General features: G+C 36.4%; 2 protein-coding genes across 14 annotated transcripts in view; one reads left to right on the top strand and one right to left on the bottom strand.

Annotated features, from left to right (window-relative positions):
* The window catches only part of EML5 (EMAP like 5), a 183,566-nt gene that overhangs the window by 72,916 nt on the left and 89,410 nt on the right, over window positions 1–21,240 (top strand). For all 13 annotated transcript variants that reach the window (XR_007412490.1, XR_007412491.1, XR_007412492.1 and 10 more), the window contains 6 exons: window positions 4,345–4,512; window positions 5,371–5,477; window positions 6,170–6,288; window positions 7,601–7,791; window positions 14,115–14,216; window positions 16,005–16,098. Coding sequence is in view for 10 of the 13 variants with exons in the window: in XM_049113388.1 (XP_048969345.1) it covers window positions 4,345–4,512; window positions 5,371–5,477; window positions 6,170–6,288; window positions 7,601–7,791; window positions 14,115–14,216; window positions 16,005–16,098 (781 nt within the window). In the remaining 3 variants the exon portion in view is untranslated. The remainder of the gene's footprint in view (window positions 1–4,344; window positions 4,513–5,370; window positions 5,478–6,169; window positions 6,289–7,600; window positions 7,792–14,114; window positions 14,217–16,004; window positions 16,099–21,240) is intronic.
* TTC8 (tetratricopeptide repeat domain 8) overlaps window positions 1–21,240 on the bottom strand; it is a 204,525-nt gene that overhangs the window by 156,512 nt on the left and 26,773 nt on the right. The gene's annotated exons all lie outside the window — the stretch shown is intronic.

Genomic DNA, 21,240 nt, shown 5'->3' with positions numbered 1-21,240 from the left:
TCATACTTTTCCCAGACAGCAGTATATGGTCTATGGTAAAGGGTGAGGTGGCAGGAGTGTGGGAGGCTGGAGAGGTGAAGACGGTTGCTGTAAGCTAACACCTCCATCATTGTTAATAGTTGTCAAAGACTTTCTACTTCTTGACAGATGAAAATTTATATTTGGTAAAAATCTTTCTTTAGATTTGATAAGAAAATTCATTGGACAAACAAACATCAATCAGAAAACATTTATGTTAGAAATTTACTTGGGACTTGTTTTCTTTCTTTTTTTTTTTTTTCTTAAGATTTTATTTATTTATTCATGAGAGACAGAGAGAGGCAGAGACATAGGCAGATGGAGAAGCAAGCTTCATGTAGGGAGCCTGATGTGGGACTCGATCCCTGGACTCCAGGATCACTCCCTGGGCTGAAGGCGGCGCTAAACCTCTGAGCCAACCTCTTAGTCAACCTCAGACTCTGCCTCTCTCTGTCTCTCATGAGTAAATAAATAAAATCTTTCAAAATAAAAAAAAAAGAAAGGTAGTCTCATATATTTTATAAAGAAGTATTAAGGTCAGGGTACCTGGCTGGCTCAGTCCAAGGAACATCTGACTCTTGATCTTGGGGTTGCAAGTTTGAGCTCCACATTAAGGGTGGAGGTTACTTAAAAACAAAAAATATATATATATTTAAGTAAGAGGATTAAGGTCATTAAAACATAAATAGGAAAAAAATCTTGTTAAATTGCTACAACTTTTTAGAGATTTAGCTCATATTAATTTTGTGTTAATATGCTTTAAAATAAATTATTTTGGGGATCCCTGGGTGGCTCAGCAGTTTGGTGCCTGCCTTCAGCCCAGGGCGTGATCCTGGAGTCCTGGGATCGAGTCCCACATCAGGCTCCCTACAAGGAGCCTGCTTCTCCCTCTGCCTGTCTCTCTCTCTCTCTCTTTCTCTCTCTCTCTGTCTCATGAATAAATAAAATCTTAAAATAAAATAAAATAAATTATTTAAGAAATAGGATCATCAAAACAGAAATATTACTTTACCCTCACCAAGAATTATTATTCCCATCTCCTTTAAATTAGGGAAGTTTCTATGACTGTTCTAGCTTGCTTTGATAAATCATTTCTCTGAGATATTAGTTGTAATTGATGGCATACTCTTTAGGCCTTAACTATTCTTTTATCATTTCCTGTCATAGGCCAGAGTTTTCATAGTTAAGGGACTTTGAGAGCTTATAACCTAATTTACGTTAGAGTGGAATTGGAGTCCAACAGAGGTTAAATGATATGCTCAAGCTCCTGTGCTATTAAGCCATCAAGGTGACACTTAAGCTCTGGTCTTTTTATTCCAACTCTAATATTCTTTACACATCATCCTTTTATAATTAGAAGAGTTAGAGTTATGTTCATCCCCTCTCATTTCCTTCACTACTCTTCCTCCCTTCTCTATAGTCTAGTATTCCAACTCAACTGTACAGGCATGGTAAGGGGAAATGTGATCTTTTCCTTTTTCTTTCTTTATCTTTATTCAAATATATAATGAATACTTCCTACATACCAGGCACTAGAGATTTAGAGTAAACAAGATGCCACTCCTCTCTAAGGAGCTAATAAGTTTATTACAAGAATTAGCAAGTAACTGACCATTACATTTCAATGTCAGTATAATCACATAGGGTAATGCCAGGGAATCTGGGAAACATATAGGATGATATACTTGGTCTTGAGTCAGAGACATTTCACAAAAGATATGATATCTAGGTTCACTTTTAAAATACCTGTTTATCATAGTTAAATAAGTAGTTCTCGTTATTAGATAATTATTAACATAGCCTCTTTAATTAGAAAGAATTGGCTTCTGGGATGCCTGGGTGGCTCAGCGGTTGGGCGTCTGCCTTTGGCTCAAGGCGCGATCCAGGATCGAGTCCCACATCAGGCTCCTTGCGTGGAGCCTGCTTCTCCCTCTGTCTATGTTTCTGCTTCTCTCTGTGTGTGTCTCTGTGTGTCTCTCATGAATAAATAAATAAAATCTTTTTTTTTTTTTTAAAGAGGGGGATCCCTGGGTGGCTCAGCGGTTTAGCGCCTGCCTTTGGCCCAGGGCGCAATCCTGGAGCCCAGGGATCAAGTCCCGCGTCGAGCTCCCGGCATGGAGCCTGCCTCTGCCTGTGTCTCTGCCTCTCTCTCTCTCTCTCTCTATATATATATATATATATATCATAAATAAATAAAATCTTTTTTAAAAAATTTAAAAAAAAAGAATTGGCTTCTCTTAGATATATTCTACAACTTTTTTTTAACCTGCCTTCGTTCTTCTAGAGAGATTGATCTTTGAAATGTCACAGAATATAATTTGGAAGGGATTTACAGGATTATTTACATCTTTCTTGGGTCTGTTGCCCAATATAGTTTATTCTAATAGATCCTCATACAGCTCTTCTTCACGTACCTAAACATGACGACATTAGTACATCTTAAAAACTTGGAATCTCTGGAATTTGGTTTGCTGGAATCTCTGGCTTTACCTTTTAAGACTCTCTGGTGGCTAAGAGTACTTAAAACACCCCATCAAAGAAAGTCATAATGAAATCCATTTTGATGGGCAAATAATGCATTCTCATATAAAGGAATGGGACTAAATCTTACCTTACCTAATGGCTTTCCTAGGTGAACTGTGGCAAGTTACCCATCTATCAAGTTAGTGACTTCTATTAAGCTACATTAAAAAATTGGTTCCTAAAATAACAGCATTGTTATTAAGCAGCAAATTGTAATTTAGATGAGTTTTGTTCAAATCTTTAATGCTTTAAGATGGCTATCCCTTAACTCATGGCCAAGGTGAAAGTTTAACTCCAGATATTAATTGATGGAGCTTTGCCATCCTGACAGGCCTTTTATAACTTAATTTAAAAATTTTAAAATGGGTTTTCTGGATGGCTCAGTCAGTTGAGCATCTGCCTTTGGCTCAGGGTCATGATGCTGGGGTCCTGGCGGATCCAGGGAGCATTGGGCTCCCTGCTAGGTGGGGAGCTTCTCCTACTGCTCCCTCTGCTTATGTGTGCGTGCTCGCGCACTCTGTCTCTCTCTCGTAAATAAAAAATTCCTAACAATGTATATAAATAAAATTAAAATAAAAAATAAAAAATTTAAAACTTTCTCAAAATGAAGCCAAACATTATTGTATCCAGTATACTCCAATAGGGATGTGTGTGTGTGTGTGTGTGTGTGTGTGTGTGTATTGCCAAATATCAGGCTATCTAAGCAGGATATAGAAAATGTTTTCTGACTTTAGAACCACAAAAATGGTTCTTGTCACACAGGTGTTTTGTTTTGTTTTTAATTAACAGCAAAGTTAGATAGTTCCTTTACAGTTAGAGAAATATGGTGTATACCACCTTTAAAATGTTTATTTTATTTATTTTTTTTGACAGAGAGAGGATCCTGGGATCATGACCTGAGCCAAAGGCAGAAGCTCAACTGACTGAGCTACCTAGGCACCCCCTTTTTATTTTATTTTATTTAAATTTAATTTGTGATGTACACCATCTTAACCAAATGATATAACTTAATGTGACTAATGATAGAACTGTGCCCCTTGAAACGATGTATCCAAAAGGATCCAATATCACCTATGCCTAAAAACACACCATCTGAATCTAATTATGAAGAAACATTACAAACTTACACTGAAGAACATTATACAAAATATATAAATTTAAAGAACTACAATAAGGGACAGTTTTGGGGACAGCTGGGCATATTTTACTTCAGTGAAAATGATGTATTACATTGATTTTTGACCGTGAACCAACCTGCATTCCTGGCATGAATCCCATTTGATTATGTTTTATATTCCTCTTTATATGTCACTATATTAAGTTTGAAAGTATGTTGTTGATAGCTTAAGTTTTAAAAGGATCCTCTGGCTGCTGGGGCTGGGAGTAGTCAGGGTGAAGTAGACTGGTTCAATTTTGCTTAAAACAAAAGGCCTCAGGCCAAAACATTCAAATTTTCATATAATGGAAAAAGTTGATGCCTTTGTGGCTGCAGGCTTTTCTCAAAGCAGTAAGAAAATGCCTCACAACCCTTGTGGTTCCTAACTAATTATATTGTGAATCAGTAGAGGAAATACTTACATCCCTTAGTGTAGACTCATTCATTTATTCATTCAACAAATTTTTGAATTAATATTTTTACCCTTTGATCATGATTAAGATAATGGAGGACATATTGATTCAAGTATAGAAATTGTTGTTTGAAAAAAAAAAGAAATTGTTGTTTGAAAAAAAAGAAATTGTTGTTTGAAGTGATATTTTTGGGCATTGGCATTTATCAATTTAAAGGCATATTTTTTGTTATAGGGGCCAAGTTTAAAAAATATATTGGCCATTCGGCTCACGTAACTAATGTCAGATGGTCACATGACTATCAGTGGGTTATTTCTATTGGTGGAGCAGATCACTCTGTCTTTCAGTGGAAATTTATTCCTGAAAGAAAATTAAAAGATGCTCTTCACATAGCACCCCAAGGTGAGTAGTATACACTGCTTAAATCGTTTTTCTGTCAAAAAACTTCAGTAACCCCAAAGTAACGATTTTACTATTGTGGTGTAATCTAGCCTTATAATTAACAGGACAGTGTCTTATTAGTGGATTTTTTACATTAAAATACTAGGCATATATGTTTAGAATTAAATGTCACAGGATGGAATACAAAGTACTTTTGCATGCATTTTAATCCACCCAGTGATGACTGATAAAACCATTACATTATCAAAACAAACATTTAATGTATTCTTGGGGAGATAGGTCCTAGGTTTCTTTTTTTTTTTTTTTTAAGATTTTATTTATTTATTCATGAGAGACACAGTGAGGCAGAGACCCAGGCAGAAGAAGAGGCAGGCCCCATTGGAGGGAGCCTGACATGGGACTTGATCCCAGGTCTCCAGGATCACACCCTGGGCTGAAGGTGGCGCTAACCTGCTGAGCCACCCGGGCTGCCCAATACCTAGGTTTCATATATGGTTTTTCTGAGAAAGAAAAATTATCTAATATCAATTGATTTGTTGCATATAGTATTTTCTAGATATTTTTCATGTTAAGTTATATTCACTTATGTTTGAACTAACATTTAAGTTTGATGTAGCAGTCACTGGGTACCAGTGAAGGGACGTAAAGTAGCTGTTGAGTTTGCAGTGAGTGAAGAAGATAAACTGTAGTACAGTTTATGGACATCTATGTCACTTTGAATAGGTAATTTCATTTGATTGTTTTATGGCTTGTTACCATGTCAGTTGACACAGTCAGCTCTTAATCATTAATTTTACAGTGCTGTTTTGAAAATGAATGTTCTTCAAACAAGTAATAGTTCATTTTTTTAAATTACAGAAAGTCTGGCTGACTCTAATAGTGATGAATCAGATTCAGATATGTCTGATGTTCCAGAGCTGGATTCTGAAATTGAACAAGAGACTCAGCTTACCTACCGTCGGCAGGTAATTATCATCACATGATTTTTTTCCAAAAGTCTATTTTCTTATTTATCTTTCTCCCTATTGTTTATTGATTTATTGTTATCTTTTATGGTTTTTAATTTTCCAAGAAATATTTGTCTACTTCAGTTTTCCTCTTTTAAGAGTTAAAATGTACTTATATAAAACTTTAGTTCTTTTATAATTAAATATTTGATATAGCAAATATACCTGTATTGTATTTGACTATAGCTTTTTGTCACAGTACACTCCCATTTATTATCTTTAAAATATTTTCTTAGGAAGTAAAAAAATTCCATGGAACACTAAATACATATTTGTCAGTGTGATATATAGAAAATGTAAATTTGTTATTTCCAAGGAAGAAAATGTCATAAAATACCTTCCTTTTTAAGATAACTGTTAAAACTTTAGTGATCAATAGCAACCATAATGTCTGAAAGTTACATTAAGAATCTATGAACAGGGCAGCCCGGGTGGCTCAGCAGTTTAGCGCTTGCCTTCGGCCCAGGGCATGATCCTGGGGACCCCGGATTGAGTCCAACATCGGGTTCCCTGCATGGAGCCTGCTTCTCTGTCTGCCTGTATCTCTGCCTCTCTCTGTGTCTCTCATGAATAAATAAATAAAATCTTTAAAAAAAATCTATGAACATCTTTATTCTAATAATATTTTTATTTATGTATATTATTTAAAGGTTTACAAAGAAGATCTACCTCAGCTTAAAGAACAGTACAAGGAGAAACAAAAAAGTGGTACCTCTAAAAGAAGAGAGAAGGCTCCAGGAAACAGTATTCGATTACACTTTGTTCATGGGTATGAAACAACTATTTTTCATTTATACGTTTATATTTTGGTTCACGTTTAGTAGCTCTGTGTCTTTGAGCAAGTCACTTTGCCTCCCTTTGCCTCTTTCCCCATCTGTAAAATGAAGTAATAGTACCTATTTTACAGGGTTTCTGATGAGGAGTAAATAAGCCAGTGTTTGTGGTGACTTAGAATATGATCCGGCACATAATAAACACTGTATGAGTATTTATAGTAAATATATCTTATGAAAGTTTAGCATTGTTTTCATAGGCATGGATCTCTTGTCTTTAAACAAATGAAGATAGGTAAAATATAAGAGATTATCATCTCCCCTAAATAATCCTGACTTGGAATTATATTGTGCCTTTTAGAGAGCCTCCATTTTGCCTTTGTATTTTAATTTCAATAAAATACAATTTCTGGATTTTCTTAGAACATCTGGCAATACAGATCTCACATTGCATCCTAGAACAGCAGATTTTCCAATTCAACGCTTCCCTTTCCCTCCACCTAGTAATCATTTTCATACCTGACTGATAAGGCTTTCAGAAATTTAAAAAAGGATTCATTTAGTAAGAATATTTTATCTCCATTGTTAAAATACGCTGTATTTCTATACAGTTACGTATCATACATGGAGTTTCTTTGAAGTGCAAAAAAAGGTTGCTCTAAGTGGAATTATATTGACCATTTTAGAAAAATATGACTATTTTTTCTGGATGTGTATAATATTTTTGAATTATTATTTGAACATTTTTGAAATATATATATTCTCATGATTCAGCAATGCATATAAAAGCATACACTTTGAAAATCCTTCTCCCAGGGAGCCCCCCTCTGCTTGCTAGATGAGATATTGCCTGTTTTATGAATCTTTTAATAAAACCAATTAGATCTTCAAAAAAAAGAAAAAATCTTCCCAGCTCTGCCCTTCCAGGCATCATTTTTCATCCTCCCAGGGCAGTCCTATACCTTTTCACTTGTAAAAATCAACAATTTTTATTTTATAGTACACAAATTTAATATTGCACTTATGGAAATAGTATAAAATATATGTAGTATAAAATAGATGTAGTATACTACATATACCTTTCTGCACCTTGCTTTTTTCATTCAGTATTATTGCATAGATTTAGCTATTCATAATCAGAGCAATTCATAAAAGTTTATGGAATTTAAGATATTTGTATTTTGTTTTATTTCAATATCTTATAAAACTGGAAATTGAATGACCTAAAAGGTACCTGCTTCTCTTTATAGTCCATATTTACCAGATAAAAGTTGAAGGTTAATTTTATATGATGTTTTCTATTTTCAGTTACAGAGGTTATGACTGTCGAAGTAATCTGTTTTATACTCAAATTGGTGAGATTGTGTACCATGTAGCAGCAGTGGGTGTCATTTACAATCGGCAACAGAACACGCAGCGCTTTTACCTGGGTCATGATGATGATATTCTCTGCCTGGCTATTCATCCTTTGAAAGACTATGTGGCAACAGGGCAGGTAGGTTAGACCTTTGTTTGGGTTTATAGTTAGTCCACTTTAAAAAAATCTATCTTTTGTTTTTTAGGAAATGAAGAATAAAGAATTCTTTAGTATGGGATTTTATTTTCATATCATAAATAAAATGTATTCCAACTTTTTTCCTACAGTTTTCCTTTGAGTTTTATTGTTTTGATTATTATTACTTTTTTATTTAGAACTAAGAACTCTGGCTTATCTTCTTTCTGGCAGGATATTTTTTAAAATTTGTGAGTAAACATAGAAAACAAAGACTAGAAACCTGGTTTCTTTGAGTTAGTTAAAATAATAAAGTTAGGGACACCTGGTGGCTCAGTGGTTGAGCATCTGCCTTCAGCTCAGGGCATGATCCTGGAGTCCCGGGATCAAGTCCCACATCTGGCTCACTGCATGGAGCCTGCTTCTCCCTCTGCCTGTGTCTCTGCCTCTCTCTCTCTCTCATGAACAATAAATAAAATCTTTAAATAATAATAATAATAATAAATCTTTAAATAATAATAATAAAATTATCTAACAAATGTTATGTAACAGACAGAATGACTGTACTAATTTCTTAGTGTGTATGATTGACCCTTGAGCAATGCAAGTTTGAAGTACATGATTCCACTTACAGGTAGATTTTTTACAGTACTGTAAATGTGTTTTCCTTATGATTTTCTTAATGTTTTCTTTTTTCTAGCTTACTTTATCATAAGAATATAGTACATAACACATGTAATTTACAAAATATGTGTTTACTGACTGATTCTATAACTATGGTCAACAGGTATTAATGGTTAAGATTTTGAGTCAAAAGTTATATATGGATTTTTGACTGTACAGTGATTGTAACCCCTAACCCCCACTTTGTTCAAAACTTCAGCTGTATTTTACACTCACCTCACCTCTATGAGAGTGAAACCATTTCTACATAAAAATGTGGAAAGCTTAGGCTAGAAGAAATTAAATAATTTCCCCAAAGATCTTTCACCTAGTAAATGGTAAAGCTTAAAGCTCCTTTAGTCTGTCTCACTTTTTAAATGCTGTGTAAATATACCTTCTAGGATATATTGAGGTGAGTCTGGGCATCACTGTATATAGCTTTCCTGAAAGAGAAAACTCTTCCCTATCTTTACCCCATCTTCCCTCTCTCTGTTTGTGCCTCCCCTCTTGTTCTTTCTCTCTTTTTCTCCTTCCTTGACTTCCTTTTTTCTTCCATTTTTGAAAAACATTCATAGAGTATGTGCTATGTATCAGGAAATGTGCTGGGAATATAAAGATAAATAAGCCATGTTGTTGCCATGATAAATATTCATATTCTGAGGGGGAAGGCATACATGCAAGAAATATCATGGTACAAGGTTGTAAGTATAGAGCAGAGCTTGTTAGCACTACTGACATTTTGGGCCAGATAATCCTTTGTGGTGAGGTTAATTGCATTGTCGTATACAGTGCAATCCTATACTTTGTAGGATGTCTCACAGTATCCCTGGCCTCTACCCACCAGATGTCAGTAACACCACCCATCTAGTTGTAACAACCAAAAATATCTTCACACTGTCAAATGTTCCCTGGGAGACAAAGATTATGCCCTTCTGAAAACTACTAATGTAGAGATATGCATAAATTCCTTTTGCCTTGTAAGAAAGGACTAATTGTGCCAAATAGAATCAGAGAAACCCTCATGGAGTTGATGACATTTGAGCTGAGTAGTTTACCTGAAAGGGAGGTTGAAGAAAGTGTTCTGTGTATTTGTAAAAATGGGGCAAAAATCTCCCCAAACACAGATTATTCAAAGAACTATAAGTAGTCTGAAGTATTCAAATCTTAGAGGCATGATGAAGAGCTAATTAAAAGGGTTCATGAGGGCCTGAGTGGCACCATTTATCCTTATGTTTAGTTGATAGAAAAGGTACCTCTTAAAGCACAATTATTTTCCCATTCTGTTTGGCAAGGAGCTTGAACGTTATTTTGGTACTACTCTAATGAAGACTATATAAAATTGGTCATTTTAACTATAAGAGACTCTTAATCATAGGAAACAAAGTGAAGGTTGCTGGAGGGGAGTGGGGCAAGGAGATGGGGTGACTGGGTGATAGGTATTAAGGAGGGTACATGATGTAATGAGCTCTGGGTGTTATATAAGACTGATGAATCACTGACCTCTGCTTCTGAAATCAGTAATATATTATATGTCAATTAATTGAATTTATTTATTTATTTTTTAAATCTGGTCATTTGCTACCATGAGTCTGGGATTGGAAAAACTTCGGTCCAGGGATCCCTGGGTGGCGCAGCGGTTTGGCGCCTGCCTTTGGCCCAGGGCGCGATCCTGGAGACCCAGGATCGAATCCCACATCGGGCTCCCGGTGCGTGGAGCCTGCTTCTCCCTCTGCCTGTGTCTCTGCCTCCCCCCCCCTCTCTCTCTCTGTGTGTGTGACTATCATAAATAAATAAAAAATAAAAAAAATAAAAAAAAAAAAGGAAAGACTTCGGTCCAGATTAAATTAAAAGTCAGTATGCCCACAGGACATCCCTGGCTACCAACTGCAGGAGAGGCAAAACTTTATCTCTAGACCTCCTAAGTTTTCAGGGGCTCTTTAACAAAAAACCAAATTAACAAAAACAAAAAGTTTATTAACAGGTGTAGTGTATGTACATCATGTTAGAGAAATCTAAACCAATGTAACTCAAAATGGTGGTTTAGAATTTCAGTTTATATAGAAAACAGTAGATTGGCAGAGAAATGACAAGACAATGGAAAACTATTTTAGACTTACAAGGGTAACATAAAGGACAAAAGTCCTGGAGTAATGTTTTTTTGCAGATTCCTCTTGTGCTGTCTCCAGGCTGAGACTATCTCCAGTAAAAGGAGAATTTATATAACCAATAGGTTGTAGGCCTTAAACTTGCATGTTATATGCCAATTATATTTCAATAAATTGAAAAAATATGTATCTCCTGCCTATATGCAGAAAAGGAAGTGGGTTTTGGGGGGTTTGCTGCTGCTTTATTGCCTTTAGCTCAAAATAATTTTTTGTCAGAGTCATATTTTGGGGTGACACATTCTGGTTTCCTTCACCATGAAGCCATTGCTCTCTTGCTTCTGACTTTGCTTAAACAACACTCTGCTTTAGGCACTACAGAGTCCAAGCTTTTCTCCCAGAGCACAGGTTTCTCCCAGTGTTTCCATTTCTTTCCTATATTTTATTTCAACCAACTAGTCTCATCTTTGTAATTATACACTTCAAAAGTAAAATGAATATGTTTCTTAAAATGGTTCAAAATGAAAAAACTATTAAAAATAAATATATTGGGATCCCTGGGTGGCGCAGCGGTTTGGCGCCTGCCTTTGGCCCAGGGCGTGATCCTGGAGACCCGGGATCGAATCCCACGTTGGGCTCCCGGTGCATGGAGCCTGCTTCTCCCTCTGCCTATGTCTCTGCCCCTCTCTCTCTCTCTCTCTCTCTCTCTCTCTCTCTCTGTGTGTGACTATCATAAATAAATAAAAATTTAAAATAAATAAATAAATAAATATATTTCCTAAGTATTTTATCTGAGGGCTTTGAAATTTAGCTGAGAAATCTAAATGGTGTTTTGTTTGTTTGTTTTGGGAGAATAGAGTATAAATAATAGTCTTTTGTCATAAACTGTGATTGTAATTGGAGGTGAAAGAAGCTGAAAGAAGTTACCTGACAACTTGAATGTCTTGACTAATTTTACCCTAATTTGAAAACTTGTGTTTAATTCAGCAAATATCTGTTGAGTGCTTCCTATTTGAAAGCACTAAATGTCATGGGGAAGCACAATTCAGATTGGCTGCCACTGTGAAGAGCTCACAATCTAGTATGGGTTGGATGAACTACTGTGTGTATATGTGTATGTGTATGTGTGTGTGTGTGTGTATTCACTAAATATATATTTATATATTATAAATTATAATTATATTATAAATTATAAATATATAACTTCACTAAAAATTTAGTAAACACATATTCATTTAGGTACCTTATGTGTATCTCAGATTCAGCATATCCAAAATGGAGTTAAATGAGGTTAAACTTTCCTTTCAAGCCTGCTTATCCTTGTGTTTCCTACTTAAAACATGACACTTATTAACCTGATTGCCTAAGCCCAGGAGTTTGACTTGTTCTCCTTTACCCATTATAGCCAGTCAGTTCCAGAGTTACATCCAAGATTTGCCCTGAATATAGTTTGATTCTCTACCATGACTATATCTCTACCTTGTTGTTTTGTATTTACATTTTACCTTAATCTCTGCTGGCAATTCTGGGCTTCATAATTTCTAATCTGGTGTTAGAACCAACCAACTAGTCTTACATCTTTTGATTTTGCCCCCTAACCATTTCCCTGATGCACTAATAATCTTTCTTTTCTTCTGTGTTTATTAGTAGCTTTTAAGCTAATGAGCATGCAGTTCAAGACCTTCAACCTAGGCCAATCCTAGACTCCTTATCTCTACCAGTCCTCATAAACTATTCTCCTGCCTTTTAAGCTATTTAGAATTTGTCCATATATGGTACTACTTCATATCTTTTACTTAGTTCCCTCCTCTTGAAAATTCTTACCCTCCAGTTCTGTTCAACCTTCCAACTTTATCTAATTCCTACTCCTTTTAAGACAGGTTAAGTAACATATCTGAAAACTTGCCTAACCTCTCCCTTCTCCCCTCAGCCCCAAGTGTGCTCTAATAACACTGTTATTACTTTCACCAGCACTGAACATGGTGTTATCCAAGCTTCCACATTTTAGCTGTGGAGAAATTACCTAGCCTCTCTGTGCCTCAGTTTCTACATGTTTTAAAATAAAGATACTGTAGGTGCCTATCTCCTAGAACTGCTGTGATAAGTGAGTCAGTCCTTATAAAGTGTTTAGAACAGCTTCTAGGACATAAATTAGCTCTCAGTAAATGGTAGCCTTCATTGTTACCATCATCGTTTCCATGTGAGATGCCCAGTAGGCAATTGAAAATGTAAGTCCCAAATTCAGAAGGTATGGTGGTTAGAGAGTAGAATTTAGGAGTCATTTATTGATTTAACTGTTGAAACTGGAATTGAGAAAACCCAAAGCAAAAGTGTGGAGTGAAAAGACTGGAGTATTAAAGACAGAATCTTGGGGAAGTTCGTATTTAAGGGACCAGTGATGAAATTGCAAAGGAAACTTAGTAGTAAGAATTCAAGAGATTAGGGCAGCCCAGGTGGCTCAGTGGTTTAGCACCGCCTTCAGCCTGGGGCCTGATTCTGGATCAAGTCCCACGTTGGGCTCCCTGCGTGAGCCTGCTTCTCCCTCTGCCTATGTCTCTGCCTCTCTCTCTCTCTCTCTGTCTCTCTGTCTCTCTCTCTCTCTGTCAGGAATAAATAAATAAAATCTTAAAAAAAAAAGAATTAGAAAGATTAGAGAACCAGGAGACAGTGGTACTGCAAAGTTCTCAAAAGTATCACGCTTTACAGAAGTTCGGTAGAGAATTTAACAGTCACTGGGAACATTTGGCTGAAAAACCTTATGAAATATTAGCTGACAGCAGTCTTATTATGTCTTTATATAAAATCAGTGTCAAAATTAATAATAATTGGCAGCTATATTCATTGTTTTGGGAGTTATCTTTACAGGCAAAGCTATTCTTTCTCTTCATCCTCATAGTTAAAGACAGTGATTACTTGAGCCTAAAGGAATAATTATGAATTATAGTTTATCTGTACATTAGTGAACCTAAATAACCCAAGTTAAAACATAAGTGATAACATTTGTTCAGAGTCTTATTTACCTGCTTGGTATCTTAATTCCTCTGTATCTCTGTTTATACCATTATCCTAGCCTAGAATGTACTTTCTTCTCTTTTTATCTGAGACTGCACTTTTTGAAGGCCCAGATCAAGTATCATCTCTTCCATTTCTGTATAACCTTTTCATCTTCATTAAGCCTATGTTACCAGATATTCTAATTTAACTGAAAATATCTTGTTTTCCTAATGAGTTTGCAAAATTTTCCTGAGTGTTTTATGCTCATTGTATCTAGCATAGGAGCACAGCCAATTATGGGCACTCAGTATTATCTTTATTGACAAAGTATAGGATCAGATTTATAAGTCCCATAAAACATTCATAGAAACACTGGGCCTAGTCACATTAGCATTTCAACAAATATAAGAAAGAAATGTCAGTCACATATATGATCTGCTTTGTATTTTTCATTTGATAAATGCATATAACAAGACAAAGACTATAAAATCTCCTGTTTTATTTCCTTTTAATAGACATGGAAATAAATAATTATTTGTATGACTTTTATAATTCTTTCTATTGTAGGTAGGCAGGGATCCCTCAATTCACATATGGGATACAGAGACCATTAAACCATTGTCAGTATTAAAGGGCTGCCACCAATATGGCGTCTGTGCTGTTGATTTCTCAGGTAAGGCTGTTTTCTGTCTCAAAATGATTAAAATGTATAGGTGATAAATAGCATTATAGCCTAAATCAGTGTTACCTAAACTTGCCTTGTAGCTATGAACTTCCCATAATTGTTTTCAAATGTGCATACTATTGTCCTAACCAGTCAGAGCTGAGAGTGTCAGTTTGCTAGCTGACATAATTTAATTTTTAAAATATTAAATAAAATGAGTATTATTTTTAATACTCATTAATATAATGTTTCTATTAAATGTCTACATAACATCTAAAACCATCTGAATTACCACTAGTGTTGTGTATTTCCCACTTTGGGCAAACCCCAATCTAACTTAATATTTTACAGCCACAAAATAAGCTGAAAATGTTTAGGGCATAAGCTAAGAGAGAGGTGAATACTGAAATTTTAAAAAATATTTTATTTATTTATTGATGAGAGATACAGTTAGTGGCAGAGACATAGGCTGAGGGAGCAGCAGGCTTCCCACAAGGAGCCTGATGTAGGACTCGATTCCAGAACTCCAGGATCATGACCTGACTTAAAGGCAGGTGCTCAACCACTAAGCCACCCAGGTGCCCCTGAAATATTTATTTTATAACATTTCTACGAAAGTGACAATTCCAAGCTATCTTACAAAAATAATTTTAAACCATTTTAGCTCTTTGCTGTATCTTTAAAAGTTTAGGGGCACCTGAGTGGTTTAAGTGTCTAACAGGTTCAGGTCATGATCTCAGGTTCCTGAGATCTAGCCCCACATCAGGTTCCATGCTCAAGCTCTCTCTCCCACTCCTCTCTCTCTTTCTCTCTCTCTCTCTCTCTCTCAAATAAGTAAACAAAATCTTTTTTAAAAAGTTTAACAACTACCTCCCCCCTACTCATGTGCGCACTCTCTCCCTTTCTCAAATAAATAAAATCTTTAAAAAAAAGTTTAACAACTACACATAGATCTACAATGAAAACTAGACTGTGGATTAGGAAGAGGGGAGAAATACCATTAATAGAGAAATTCATTTTAATAGACAGTAAATTTGTGCTTTCTGCTGCTCTAACTGAAATGAGAATCAGTTATTGGGGAAAAGCATAAATATGCATTTAGGGATCTGCTAAAACTCAAGAAATAAGATTAATTTGGGCAAACTAAAGGAGTTAACAAGAAAAATATCACTAGTAATGATAATGAAATAATTGAGGTTTGCAGAAAGTGGCAGAGTGGCAAATGTTTAACTGTTGTTTGGGCCTTTGCAGCCTATAAATGTGCACACCTGTCAGCAGGACTGACTTAGTTCAATCATTTGTCTAATACATTTATTACTTGTTTAATAATAACAACAACTAATATAATTGACCTTCACTAAAAACACTCCTATTAATGACAATACAGGGTTGTAACCTACATTTTTTTTCATTCAGTTAATTTTCATAATCACTGAGTTCTTATATCACAGTAGAGTTCTTAGAGTAAAATTAATTGAAGTAAATCTTTCCTTCTTTATTAATCTTTCCTTCTAATTTTAAAATCTTTAAAATCTTTTTTCCATTTCCTCCATCCTAACTTAGTGGATAAATAAGGAAAATGAGGTCAAAGAAAATGTCAACAATGTTTAGATGTATGAGAAATTATTCTTTCCCTGCTTAGAAATTCTGGTTGTTTTTATAGCTATATGTGCATGCCTAACATTTAACATTATTTTATAACATTTTAAATATGATGCTAGTTTTAGGATATGTACTGAATGGTTTTTATCTTCTGAATGTTATTGGTTAGTCTCTCTCTCTGATTAATTTTTATAGCGGATGGGAAACGTTTGGCTTCAGTTGGAATAGATGATAGCCACACTATTGTGCTGTGGGACTGGAAGAAAGGAGAGAAACTTTCAATAGCAAGGTGGGGAAAAATCTTGATACCACATTGGCAAAATATTGAAATTACATAAAAATTTTTTAAAACAGTTTTGAAATCAAACATGTAACTTTTTTTTAATTACTGCCATCTTCATTACCACTGAATAAATAGTATAATCATGGTAAAAAGACAAATTTAAGAATTCTTTGGTAGGTTTATCCCTTGTGAACCTGCTTTTACTGTAATAAAACATTGGAAGTAGCTGTTATCTAAACTCTTCATTTATAGGGAAAGTGAATTCTATATGGTGAATTCTGCTATATGGTAAACTACGATGTAGCCATTGAAATACTCAAATCACACGCGCCCAGCTGGAAGCAGCTCAGAGGCTGCTCGGGCGGAGGGAACTGTGCAGCTCTGGGAGCGCGATTCCAGCAGTGCAGGCCGGAGCCTGCAGCACCGGGGGACACAGCCCAAGATCCAGCACTCCACCCGGGACAGGCAGAGGCCGGGGGGTACAGGACAGCAAGGATGCTCCTGCACTGGTTGGCCCCGAGCTGTGCAGATCAGCGGCCCCCACTCCCGGAGCATCCAGGCCCCTGCAGACTGGGAGCTGTGGTAGTTACTGCGGGAGCTGACTCTAGGGCTGGAGAGCTGGCCGCCACTGTTGTTGTTCCTCCTGGGGCCTCACAGGATAAACAACCCCCACTGAGTCTCACAGTGGCCTCACAGGATAAACAACTCTCACTGAGCCATGCACCAGGCAGGGGGCTAGGCAGCTCCCCCAGGTGCTCACACCTAAGATTCAGCACAGCAGGCCCCTCCCCCAGAAGACCAGCTAGAAGGACAGGGGAAAAGCAAGTTATTGACCAAGCAGCACTGGAAAGTTCCAGGGGAAGACGAGGGATTTACAGTATATAGAATCAGACTATACTCCCCCTTATTTTTTGTTTTCTGTTTGCTTCCCCCCCCTTTTTTTTTCTTTTCTCTTTTTTTTTTTTCCTTTTTTCTCTTCTCTCTTTTTCTCCTTTTCCCAGTACAACTTGTTTTTGGCCACTCTGCATTGACAAAATGACTAGAAGGAAAAACTCACCTCAAAAGAAAGAATCAGAAACAGTCCTCTCTCCCACAGAGTTACAAAATTTGGATTATAATTCAATGTCAGAAAGCCAATTCAGAAGCACTATTATAAAGCTACTGGTGGCTCTAGAAAAAAGCATAAAGGATTCAAGAGACTTCATGACTGCAGAATTTAGATCTAATCAGGCAGAAATTAAAAATCAACTAAATGAGATGCAATCCAAACTAGAGGTCCTAACAACGAGGGTTAACAAGGTAGAAGAACGAGTGAGTGACATAGAAGACAAGTTGATGGCAAGGAAGGAAACTGAGGAAAAAAGAGAAAAACAATTAAAAGATCATGAGGATAGGTTAAGGGAAATAAATGACAGCCTCAGAAGGAAAAATCTACATTTAATTGGGGTTCCCGAGGGCGCTGAAAGGAACAGAGGTTCAGAATATGTATTTGAACAAATCATAGCTGAGAACTTCCCTAATTTGGGGAGGGAAACAGGCGTTCAGATTCAGGAAATAGAGAGATCCCCCCTAAAATCAATAAAAACCGCTCAATACCTCAACATTTAATAGTGAAACTTGCAAATTCCAGAGGTAAAGACAAGATCCTTAAAGCAGCAAGAGACAAGAAATCTCTAACTTTTATGGGGAGAAATATTAGATTAACAGCAGACTTCTCCACAGAGACCTGGCAGGCCAGAAAGGGCTGGCAGGATATATCCAGGGTCCTAAATGAGAAGAACATGCAGCCAAGAATACTTTATCCAGCAAGGCTTTCATTCAGAATAGAAGGAGAGACAAAGAGCTTCTAAGATAGAAACTGAAAGAATATGTGACCATGAAGCCAGCTCTGCAAGAAATACTAAGGGGGATTCTGTAATAGAGGAAGTCCAAGGGAACAATCGACAAAAACAGGGACTGAATAGGTATCATGATGACACTAAATTCATATCTTTCAATAGTAACTCTGAACGTGAATGGGCTTAATGACTCCATCAAAAGACACAGGGTTTCAGACTGGATAAAAAAGTAAGACCCATCTATTTGCTGTCTACAAGAGACTCATTTTAGACATAAGGACACCTACAGCCTGAAAATAAAAGGTTGGAGAACCATGTACCATTCAAATGATCCTCAAAAGAAAGCAGGGGTAGCCATCCTTAGATGAGATAAACTGAAGTTTATCCCAAAGACTGAAGTAAGAGATGAAGAGGGACACTATATCATACTTAAAGGATCTATCCAACAAGAGGACCTAACAATCATCAATATTTATGCCCCAAATGTGGGAGCTGCCAAGTATATCAATCAATTAATAACCAAAGTTAAGACATACTTAGATAATAAGTGACTTGAATGTAGCGCTTTCTACAATTGACAGGTATTCTAAGCACAACATCTCTAAAGAAACAAGAGCTTTAAATGATACACTGGACCAGATGGATTTCACAGATATTTACAGAACTTTACATCCAAACACAACTGAATATACATTCTTCTCAAGTGCACATGGAACTTTCTCCAGAATAGACCACATACTGGGTCACAAATCAGGTCTTAACCAATACCAAAAGATTGGGATCGTCCCCTGCATATTTTCAGACCATAATGCTTTGAAATTAGAACTAAATCACAAGAAGAAGTTTGGAAGGATTTCAAACACGTGGAGGTTAAGGACCATCCTGCTAAAATATGAAAGGGTCAACCAGGAAATTAGAGAAGAATTAAAAAGATTTATGGAAACTAATGAGAATGAAGATACAACCATTCAAAATATTTGGAACACAGCAAAAGCAGTCGTGAGGGGGAAATATATTGCAATACAAGCATCCATCCAAAAACTGGAAAGAACTCAAATACAAAAGCTAACCTTGCACCTAAAGGAGCTGGAGAAAAAACAGCAAATAGATCCTACACCCAGCAGAAGAAGAGAGTTAATAAAGATTCGAGCAGAACTCAATGAAATAGAGACCAGAAGAACTGTGGAACAGATTAACAAAACCAGGAGTTGGTTCTTTGAAAAAATTAATAAGATAGATAAACCATTAGCCAGCCTTATTAAAAAGAAGAGAGAAAAGACTCAAATTAATAAAATCATGAATGAGAAAGGAGAGATCACCACCAACACCAGGGAAATACAAACGATTTTAAAAACATACCATGAGCAGCTATGCACCAATAAATTAGGCAATCTAGAAGAAACGGATACATTTCTGGAAAGCCACAAACTACCAAAACTGGAACAGGAAGAAGTCGAAAACCTGAACAGGCTAATAACCAGGGAGGAAATTGAAGCAGTCATCAAAAACTTCCCAAGACACAAAAGTCCAGGGCCAGATGGCTTCCCAGGGGAATTCTATCAAACGTTTAAAGAAGAAACCATACCTATTCTACTAAAGCTGTTTGGAAAGATAGAGATGGAATACTTCCAAACTCGTTCTATGAGGCCAGCATCACCTTAATTCCAAAACCAGACAAAGACCCCACCAAAAAGGAGAATTATAGACCAATATCCCTGATGGACATGGATGAAAAAATTCTCAACAAGATACTAGCCAACAGGATCCAACAATACATTAAGAAGATTATTCACCATGACCAAGTGGGATTTATCCCCGGGATGCAAGGCTGGTTCAACACTCGTAAAACAATCAATGTGATTGATCGTATCAGCAAGAGAAAAAACAAGAACCATATGATCCTCTCAATAGATGCAGAGAAAGCATTTGACAAAATACAGCATCCATTCCTGATCAAAACTCTTCAGAGTGTAGGGATAGAGGGAACATTTATCAGCATCTTAAAAGCCATCTACGAAAAGCCCACAGCAAATATCATTCTCAATGGGGAAACCCTGGGAGCCTTTCCCCTAAGATCAGGAACAAGACAGGGATGTCCACACTCACCACTGCTATTCAACATAGTACTAGAAGTCCTAGCCACAGCAATCAGGCAATAGAAAGAAATAAAAGGCATTCAAATTGGCAAAGAAGAAGTCAAACTCTCCCTCTTCGCAGATGGCATGATACTGTACATAGAAAACCCAAAAGACTCCACCCCAAGATTGCTAGAACTCATAAAGCAATTCGGCAGTGTGGCAGGATACAAAATCAATGCCCAGAAGTCAGTGGCATTTCTATACACTAACAATGAGACTGAAGAAAGAGAAATTAAGGAGTGAATCCCATTTACAATTACACCCAAAAGCATAAGATACCTAGGAAAAACCTAACCAAAGAGGTAAAGGATCTATACCCTAAAAACTGTAGAATACATCTGAAAGAAATTGAGGAAGACACAAAGAAATGGAAAAATATTCCATGCTCATGGATTGGAAGAATTAATATTATGAAATGTCAATTTACACATTTAATGCAATCCCTCTCAAAATACCATGGACTTTCTTCAGAGAGTTAGAACAAATTATTTTAAGATTTGTGTGGAATCAGAAAAGACCCCGAATAGCCAGGGGAATTTTAAAAAAGAAAACGATAGCTGGGGGGCATCACAATGCCAGTTTTCAAGTTGTACTACAAAGCCGTGGTCATGAAGACAGTGTGGTACTGGCACACAGACACATAAAAAAAAAAAACAAAAAAAAAAAAAAAACACGACACATAGATCAATGGAACAGAATAGAGAATCCAGAAGTGGACCCTCAACTTTATGGTCAACTAATATTCGACAAAGGAGGAAAGACTATCCACTGGAAAAAAGACAGTCTCTTCAATAAATGGTGCTGGGAAAATTGGACATCCACATGCAGAAGAATGAAACTGGACCATTCTCTTACACCATACACAAAGATAAACTCAAAATGGATGAAAGATCTAAATGTGAGACCAGATTCCATCAAAATCCTAGAGGAGAAAAGGGAGGCAACACCCTTTTTGAACTTGGCCACAATAACTTCTTGCAAGATACATCCACGAAGGGAAGAAAAACAAAAGCCAAAATGAACTGTTGGGACTTCATCAAGATAAGAAGTTTTTGCACAGCAAAAGAAACAGTCAACAAAACTAAAAGACAACCTACAGAATGGGAAAAGATATTTGCAAATGACGTATCAGATAAAGGGCTAGTATTAAGAATTAAGAACTTATTAAACTC

The sequence above is a fragment of the Canis lupus genome, chromosome 8, assembly GCF_003254725.2.
Source record: "Canis lupus dingo isolate Sandy chromosome 8, ASM325472v2, whole genome shotgun sequence".
Lineage (NCBI taxonomy): Eukaryota > Metazoa > Chordata > Mammalia > Carnivora > Canidae > Canis > Canis lupus.
This window is presented reverse-complemented; position numbering and strand designations above follow the sequence as displayed.